Source organism: Cucurbita pepo, unplaced genomic scaffold (genome assembly GCF_002806865.2).
Source record: "Cucurbita pepo subsp. pepo cultivar mu-cu-16 unplaced genomic scaffold, ASM280686v2 Cp4.1_scaffold000271, whole genome shotgun sequence".
Lineage (NCBI taxonomy): Eukaryota > Viridiplantae > Streptophyta > Magnoliopsida > Cucurbitales > Cucurbitaceae > Cucurbita > Cucurbita pepo.
Window position 1 is genome coordinate 67,785 of NW_019646519.1, and position 9,372 is coordinate 77,156.

The 9,372-nt window shown below is 35.9% G+C and overlaps 2 protein-coding genes across 2 annotated transcripts; one reads left to right on the forward strand and one right to left on the reverse strand.

Moving 5' to 3' along the window:
- Positions 1-55: 55 nt before the first annotated feature.
- Positions 56-2,871, forward strand: LOC111784749 (peptide-N(4)-(N-acetyl-beta-glucosaminyl)asparagine amidase). The gene is made up of 7 exons (XM_023665360.1): positions 56-139; positions 240-327; positions 479-1,240; positions 1,330-1,390; positions 1,772-1,874; positions 2,263-2,397; positions 2,723-2,871. Exons 1-7 carry the CDS (start codon positions 84-86, stop codon positions 2,805-2,807), a joined length of 1,290 nt encoding a protein of 429 aa, XP_023521128.1. The 5' UTR covers positions 56-83; the 3' UTR covers positions 2,808-2,871.
- Positions 2,872-3,964: 1,093 nt separating this feature from the next.
- LOC111784750 (PITH domain-containing protein At3g04780-like) lies at positions 3,965-9,366 on the reverse strand. The gene is made up of 8 exons (XM_023665361.1): positions 9,326-9,366; positions 9,062-9,148; positions 7,003-7,126; positions 6,276-6,324; positions 6,128-6,185; positions 5,973-6,019; positions 5,812-5,889; positions 3,965-4,352 (listed from the first exon to the last, which is right to left on the reverse strand). Exons 1-8 carry the CDS (start codon positions 9,362-9,364, stop codon positions 4,304-4,306), a joined length of 531 nt encoding a protein of 176 aa, XP_023521129.1. The 5' UTR covers positions 9,365-9,366; the 3' UTR covers positions 3,965-4,303.
- Between the last annotated feature and the right edge of the window lie 6 nt (positions 9,367-9,372).

The window sequence follows — 9,372 nt, forward strand, 5'->3', positions numbered from 1 at the left end:
CTTCCCCCACCATTTTTGTTGTAGTAGTTTTATATTAGTGAGCCTTTAAAATATGCTGTTGACTGCTATTTTTAATCAGATGGATGCATCTAGATCCCTGTGAAGGAGTATATGATCAACCATTGTTGTATGAAATGGGGTACTTATTCTTTTATCACTTCATTACAATAGGAAGCCTTTATTGACCAAAAGTAATTGTCTACTCAGCAGAGTTCAATTTTATTTGTTTCTATTTGCAGGTGGAACAAGAAATTAAATTATGTCATTGCTTTTTCTATAGATGGAGTTCGTGATGTCACTAAATACTACACGAGGAAATGGATTGAGGTATTAAGTAACCACGATATGTTTGTTCCACAATGCAATTCCAACTCTTCTTCCAAAGAAAAAGAGGGGAAAAAAAAAAGAAGATATGAATGTTGTCATATGTGTAAATTTCTTGCCATTTCTTGTTAACCGATGCATGTGAAAAACATAGGTTTTACCTCGAAGAGATATTATCAGAGAAGAGATATTGTCAAACTTGCTTGCAGAAAAGACAAGACAATGTCGATCAACCTTTACATCTCAATTACTGTCTGAACTTGAAGATCGCGATGAAAAAGAAAAGCAAGCAAGAGAAATAGACACCGACGCTATGGACAATTCTTCAGTTTCATTACCTGGAAGACAAAGTGGAGACAAGGAGTGGCGCAAATCAAGGTTGGAGATTGACTCTGATGAGGAGTGCTCTTTGAGTTCTTCTGCATGTCCTGTTCGTAAATGTGCGGATGAGCACGTGACAAGGATTTATGAGGGATTTCAATCTATTCTATCTCGACTTCTGGATGAAGAATTTTCCAAGTCTACAGCTATAGAAGCACTGGTATTTATTCAAGGGATTGTAACTAATCTCAAGAAATCTTCCTTTAGAACAAGAAGGGTTTTGGTAGATTCAGACTCAGATGAGATGAAAACCCTTTTGCATCGGTTGTTTCCTTCCTTGAAGTATTTTCTTGGTGCTTTGTCACTAGACAGCAATCTGGACACTGATGGGAGGGTTCACATTTGGTTGGCTAGTGAGCCTGTTTATACATCTTTAGCATTGCCTGTTGTGCTAGATGCTCTTGAAGAAATTATACAAGATATTAACAAATGTGATAACTTTGATAGAGCCTTTCTATGTATTCCTCGTCTGAAGTTTAACAGAATGCATTCAGGCTCAGTCCTTGCAAGTGGCGAGGAACTTCCTTCTGGAATAGTAAGTTCTGTTTACCGTTGCTGATGATTTATTAGTTTAGGAAGCATGCGTCTTACAGATTTTGTTACTCTACACTTGGAAACTTGCAGGCAACGTCGGCATTTGATGGGATTCGTTCATCCAAATGGGAAGAGCCAAATGGTGCAAAAGGTATGTATTCGGCTCTCGAACAATAAGAACAATGCACATGAAACACAAACATAGCACAGTTTTTGTAACGGCCCAAGCCTACCGCTAGTAGATATTGTCCTTTTTAGGCTTTCCCTTTCAAGCTTCCCCTCAAGGTTTTTTAAACGCATTTGCTAGGGAAAGATTTTCACACTCATATAAAGGGTGTTCGTTCTCCTCCCCAACCGATGTGGGATCTAAACCGTTTTCCTAGGTGGTTTTTTATAATTATATATCTATTTTATAAAAAGATTGCTCATGTCTATGTTTTTAAGTTTCATTCTTTAAAACTCAACTGTCACAACAACTTCTTCTAGTTTGTTTTTGCGTTCATGTAATATGCTTCTGTACTTTTTCTTGTAGGTTGTTGGATCATATATAAGGTATTAGACAACAAGAAGGAAGAACTCGTTGCCTATGAGTTGATGTCCGCTAATGATGCGCCTGAAAGGGATCCGATGGATTGGTATTATTTTCAATGCAGTTAATCAAATATTACATTCTTTATTATAATATGCTTGCCTTATGTTTTCATTTTTTAAGTTATCTATATGAACAATTGATCAAGTTTTGTGTTTTTTCTTCATTTTTGGCATTCGTTCATTAGAATTTTTATGAGCTCACATTATTTTAGATTGGAATCCCAAATTTGGGATTCCTTTTGTGGACTTGTTCTTGTTGGTCTTTATACCGTCTTTCATATTTCTCACTGAAAAGATCAAAAACATATTTGGTGGTCTGTTTGACCATCAAGTCCGAAATAGGATTATAAAGTGGAGATAAAGAGAGGAAAGAAATTTTCTAAGATTATTTTTTTTCATGGTGATCTTACTTTTGGCCATTTGTGGAGGCAGGTTGGTTGAGGGAAGTGAAGATGGGGGAAGCAGTTGGCATCTTCTCGATGAACAAACAAATCAGATGTTTGACAACCGTTTTCAACGTAGGAGTTTCTTTGTTGCCAAAACTGGTTACTTATCAAATGCTTTCAGGTAAATCTTCGGGAAAAATTCACTTTTTACTCGCTTTCTATCAATCTTCTCGATGAATTAGATAAATTAGATGTTTGAGAATACTTTTGTTAATGAATTTTCAAACCAAATCAAAATAAAGGGCCGAAATTGCTCTATTCCAAGTTTAATATCTAAGTAGGTGTAAATTGATGAAATTGAAAGTATAGGATAAAAATTGATACAATTGAACAAGTTTACGAATAGATATGAATTTTTTTCCTTTTGTAAATTCTATTAAAACTTATAATTATAAGATTGAAGCACGATTACTTGCACTTCTCTAACTTGTAAAACATGGGTTCAGGTTTACATTCTTGACAGTTCGTGACATCGACTCGACATCAAAGTTCCAAATTGGTAGCATTGATTTGTATTCTCGCAAGTTTTAGCTCAATAAAAATGAGAGCTTCGAGATCCGTATGGTTCTCTTCAAGTTGGCCGAACAGAGTTCATAAGAAATCATGTGGTCGAGATGATTTTGAAGGTTTGCTGCAGTGTGTAAAGCGGATCTTCAATAATCAAAATTGTGGATCAGCAAGTATGTCTGATAGCGTTAATCCTATTTGATGAGCTAATTTATGGGTCAAAAATGAATCAAAAATGAATGTAAAAATTATGGTATCAAAATTATGGTATCAAAATTATGGTATATGTAAAAACTCATTTTAAACAAAAATTATGGTATCAAAATTTTGTCAAATAATCATTTAGGTTCATTTGATGTAAAAACTCAAATCCACCTAGCAGATATTGTCCTCTTTGTCCTCTTCAGGCAGAGGCAGATATTATTCTCTTTGGGCTTCCTCTTTGTCCTCTTCAGACTTCCTCTTTGTCCTCTTCAGACTTCCTCTCCACGTCTGCTAGGGAAGGTTTCCACATCCTTACAAAGGGTGTTTTGTTCTCCTCCCCAATTAATGTGGGACATCACAATCAACCCCCTTCGGGGCCCAGCGAACGCTGGCACTCATTCATTTCTCCAATCAATGTGGGACCACCACCAAATCTACCCACTTTGGGGGCCAGCGTCCTTATTGGCACATCGCCTCATGTCTACCCCCCTTCGAGGAACAGCCAGAAGGCTGTCACATCGTTCGGTGTTTGGCTTTGATATCATTTGTAATAACTCAGATCAATCGCTAGCTGATATTGTCCTCTTTGGGCTTCTTCTCAAGGCTTTAAAACGTGCCTACTAGGGGAAGGTTTCTATACCCGTATAAAGGGTGTTTTGTTCTCCTCTCCAACCAATGTGGGACATCACATTTGCTAAATTTGATTTTCTAAAATTGTACTTAGTTTTTTCATCCTTTCACCATAATCTAATGTATTTTATTAAGAAAATCATCCTTTCACTATAATCTAGTGATCCTTGATAACAATATGTTCCGGAGTCTTGCAATCTATCCTGCTTCTATATTCACCTATCAAAGCACTAATAACAAAATCTTAACCTCCAAATATACTATCAAACAAGCTCTACTTTCTGGATCCATTAGCAGTTTTTGAGCTTTTCCCCCTTTTTCAGAGAAATTCTCACATAAGATGATGATCTTAAAGGGTCATTCATTAGTATGGTTGGATCAACCTTAATGAGAACAAATAACTCATAAGTTTGAGCACCATACATAAACCAATATGCCCCTTGTATTCTCAACCATGTCCAAGCAGAGCTAAGAGTCAGAGAATTTATCACCATCAAATTACCTAAAATAATGTGCAAAGATGTGAAATATTGAATGAACTACGCATCGCCATCAAATAAACAGATGTAACTCATCAAAATTCCAGGATATGACATCGAAATCTATTATAAGTTGGTTCTTATCTTCAAAGCAAATTGATCTTTGATATCAATTACTCACAATCTTTGATTCGTGTCTTGTTGCATTCAGTGGTCCTCGATCTTCTTCAGACCCTTCATGTCTGTTGTTTCAACCCTGCATAACAGATCAGTAATACTTTCAACATTTCGCCAAGCATAAAGAAAAAATGGAATGGAGTTGAATGCCGTTCTCCCTCTATTCCTATCCCACCATGGGTGGGATTGTGCAATATAAGTTCGGATTATAATACACGAGATGGTCGACATAGTTCATGGATGACTGACCATAGTTTGTACTTTGATGCTGTCCCCTAAAGCATAATACATGCATCACTCATTGTGGAATAAAATACGAAAAACAGAACTCGAGAGGATTATCCATTATATAAGTACTACCTTTGCTGATAAGAAAATAATCTATAAAAGAAGTGATGAGATTTAAAATCTTTGTTAGCCAACATCAAGTAATGATGAAAATGGCAAAACTCTGGTATGAAATTTCCGAAGATGAACTAATCAGAGCATTGGTTAGTGGATAAAATACCTATTACTTTTTTGGAAGATGAAGGTCTAATCTTCAACCCCACATTTGTTCAAATCAAATGTCCAAGAGAGGAGCATTTTCAGATGCACACTCCCAAGTCTATACTATAATGGTCATTTCACAAAAGTAGTTTGAAGTTTGTGATAAAGACTACTGACATAAGTGATGCCTAATTGATATTCTTTTCAAAAGATCTTCCTACATCATAAATAATGTCACTCTAGGCTCTGACCGATTCCAGAATGGTATATGTCACAGAGCCGAGCAAATGATCAAGCAGTTAATTGTTGGTTGTTAGTTAGCCTCCAACAACAGCCCAAGCCCACCGCTAACAGATATTGTCCGCTTTGGCCCATTACGTATCACCATCAGCCTTACGGTTTTAAAACGCGTCTACTAGGGAGAGGTTTCCACACCCTTATAAAGAATGTTTCATTCTCCTCTCTAACCGACGTGAGATCTCACACAGCTGCACTTAACATCCCAACAATAAGATAGTGATGCTAGCAACTGCATGTAGTTGGTAGATATGCAAAGAAGGGAGAGCTAATCTATGATGAAAGAGCTCCCAAATGCTTGGACATTTTAAAACACCATTCTATAAGTCAATAAGGACAAGCTACCTTGAGATCTGAGACAAATGACAAACCCTTCATAAACTCTCTCTCTCTCTCTCTCTCTCTCTCTCGCAAACCCAACATAGAAGATCCAACTGTATACGTCCATCCAACCTTACCCCCTCGTCAGGGCACACAAATGCTATTATAAGATTGATTACTTATCAACCCAAATTCTACACTGAAGACTGAAGACCTTGAGAACAATTGCAAGTGGGGTGTGCTCTAATCCATTTGGATATGGCTCATATGCAATCGCTCAGTCATAGACAAAGTAATTTAATTATAAACTCGCCTTATCTAAGCTTATTGATCGTGGAATAGAGTAATTCAGTTAAAACATAGCAAAGGAAGAAGAGAAGACAAAAATAACTCAAATGAAATATAATGTTAATTGTTAAAAAAAAACTTACGTTGTTCCATACAAGGCAATCTTTTGAACTTTTGTAGTATCAGCACCAGATTGGTTGTCCTCTATAAAAATTGTCAAGCTGATAAAGATTCAAATTATTCAGAACAATCAACTGATACTTTCAATATACGATCTAATTGAAGACAAATAAAAATGACTCACCTGCGAACATTTTGAAATTTCACGTACTTAACAACTTCTGGCTTTCCCTACAAAGCATAGCAACAAAACAATGCTGTCCTAATTCCTGTGTATAGTCTCTCCTAGAGAGTTTCCATTTTTGTGATGAGATACAGATACAAGTATGGAAAATCTACCGTAAGATTATCTGGGGAAAGTACAATCGTGTCACTTGGAGGGTAGTCATTGACGTTGCTACAACAAACATGAAATAGACTATCCTCAACTGATAATATTCAGAAAATACTTGCACTAAATATCAACTAAAGAACACAATTAGTTTACCCAAATCCCATGTTCTCCTTGTTTGAGAAAAGCTTTACAGTCCTAGGGCCTGGAGAACAACCTCAATGTTAGAATCCTGCGATTAGTTATTAAGCAGAATAAAAGAGAGCAATCGTTCTTGGTTAGGTGATCGCAACATTCCATTGCAGTAATTTTCCATTTAATAAGAGATATTACAATGTATTTGTTTGACTAGAAAGATATAGAGGCACGAGAGAAACCAAAGGGCAGGAATGGTTAGAATTCGACATCCTCCCACAGCCAAGAATTACTAAAAAAAGAACTTCTCAATTGGCTGGGACTAAGAGAAGAGAAGTTCACAAAAGTTTTGATAGAAAACCAAGAAAGCAGAGTTATACACCCCCAAATTCAAGGTTGTCTTTCTTTCTAACCCTGAGAAATTTTCTGTTTCTCTGTTTATAGTCCATTACTCCATCACCACAGCAAAAAAACTGTAGACGCAGTAACAAGGGATTTACAAGACTAGAGCACAGGAGGGACAAGGGAAAGGGAGTGAACAACCCAAAAAAAAAAAACAAATAAGTAAGACTTTAAAATGTAATGATCATACCCCATTGGCCACGTTGGACATGTAAGACATGTTAAAAAAAAATATGCCAATAGATTAGATGAACTATAATTATACATGAAAAGCAATACTGAAATAGGAATATCCAGAAGAAAATAAACCAATTAGAACTAATAAAAGGTGTAATAGAATACTTGCCTTCCTCTTCAGGTCCCTTGATGACCAAGGAATGCAATTTAATGACTTGGTTAAAAGGTATGTACATTAAAATCTGCTCATCCGCATCACTCTCCAAAAGCAAGCTATCATTATCCCTACAAGTCTATTTTAAGAGAAAAGTTGCTTCAAACCCTCGGTATAATAATTTCCCTTGGCTGTTGGGAAGAAATTACAGGGAAAAAGAGATGCCTATTTTATCATGAAAATTTTCTTTTAGGTCAAAAATACCATTTTGACCCCAGAATTTGATACTTGTTTTATTTTAGTCTTATGTACTTTCAAATGTAATAATGTAGTCTCCGTCTTCTAGTAAATCTTAAAATTAGTCCCTATATTGTTCATGATTAACTTTCTCAACAAAAAAAATAATAATAATAATAATAAAAGATACTCACAATGTTGAAAAGATACTCACAATGTCTTTCCTTTAATAAAAATTATTATTTTACCATTCAAATTAATAATGACTAAATTAATTCTACATTCGAAAGTATAGGAACTAAAATGGAACAAGTGTCAAATTACATGGACCAAAAATGGTATTTTAGCCTCTTGCATTATATAATACATCAACTTTTAATGAGCTGAATGAATACACAAAAGGAGTGGCATAAAAAATAGACCCAAACAGATAAGTCTATAAACAAAAACTTGAAACAAAATTACAGTAGGTTGGTTCAATGGTTAAGAATAAAAAGATAAAGAGAACGCCACAAGAGATTAAAATTTTCCAAACTCCAAACCTCTTCCAAGACTTCGGTACCCTCGAAATACTTTATTTCTCGCAATCCATAGATTCAACAAAATAGTGAGAAAATTGCTTGCCACTGAATCAGACCCTTATTATGGAAAATTGGGTTAATAAGCACCTTCGCCACCATATCCCACAACCTTCGGGAGTAGCTACACTGACTCCAAACATGTGAAAAAATCAACTCTAAAGTTTCACGAAAAAGTGACATCTCTATAGCAAATGATCTTTTTTCAGACAAAGATGAAGGCTTCTAGATAAAGTCTATGGTGTGTGTCTAATCCTCCCAAAGAAACCAGCCAGGTGAAAAACCTAGATTTTAGCCTTCGAAATCAGAGTGAAAGAGGGGGATGGGGAGAAGGGTAAAAAAACAAAAGATGTCAGATGGCTGAAGAACCCAACTATGCGTATTACTAAAAATGGAGATAATATTAGGATAAATCTCGACTCAATATCACAAAGATATCTTCTAAAATGAAAATGAAAATGAAAATGAAAATGAAAATCAAGTGGAAGGAAGGAAGTTCATTACGAATTATCAATGAATTGACCAACATCTCTTTCAAAGGGAAATATTATAAAGACGAGAAGAGAATTTTGAAAGACGTTGATACCGGCCCAAAATTCTTCCCATAAACGAATGCAAGCCCTGCTCCCCACAGAGAATTTAATGTAGTTGATAAAGCTCGGTATGCAATAGAAAATGGCTTTCCAATGACTTTTGATATGTCTTTAGTTCAGAGACCACAGACGTGACCCACCCCTGAAGTTGACAGTCATGCTAACAATAATCATACGCCATAAAGAATAAGACCCTAAAAGAAAGCGGCATAGCCACTTGGCCTAAGAGAGCTAAGCTCATATTCACCAACTTCCATATAGCTAGCCAGACATTTTAACGTGGCAAGAGTGCCCGTGCCCAACATGTGTTGGACACTTCGACACTTTAAAACTTATTAAACATATATCGGACACTTGTTAGCACAACAGATATGTGTTAAAAAATACGAGCTGTACAAAGTCAATACACTTCCAATATTTGTTAGACACATATTGAGAACTCATTAAGTATACACCATTCCCACATAAAGTCTCAAGAAGATATTAAAATCAAAAGATTTACAATTAGAAGAAAAGAGAGAAGAAAATTATATTCTGCAAGAAAGCTAGTCTAACTCAGCATCATCTTTAACTTCAATAATTCAGCCATGTGAAGAAAATCAAAAAACTACAACGAAGTACATGCAACTGATAAACAGCTCTGGTCAAAATATTAACAAACAGCACCTGGCTAAGAGCATTTGTAAAAGTGTGACTGAAATTCTGGTTAAGGCACTCGATACCAGACCAGTTAATGAAGTCGGACAGATCAACCTGGTTAAAAACGAAGCATCAGTATGAAAGAAAACTAAGCTTAAAGCAATAAAATCCTAATACTCCTGTACTCAAAACTCATTCGCTAGATTCAAGCATTAACATCATCTTTCATCATTTCTCGAAACTTCAACAAGAATTTGTGAATCAAACACCTCAAAAACCTGCATCACTCACCTGATTCCGATGAATGGCGGTTGCAGATGCGGCAGCCATGGCTAATC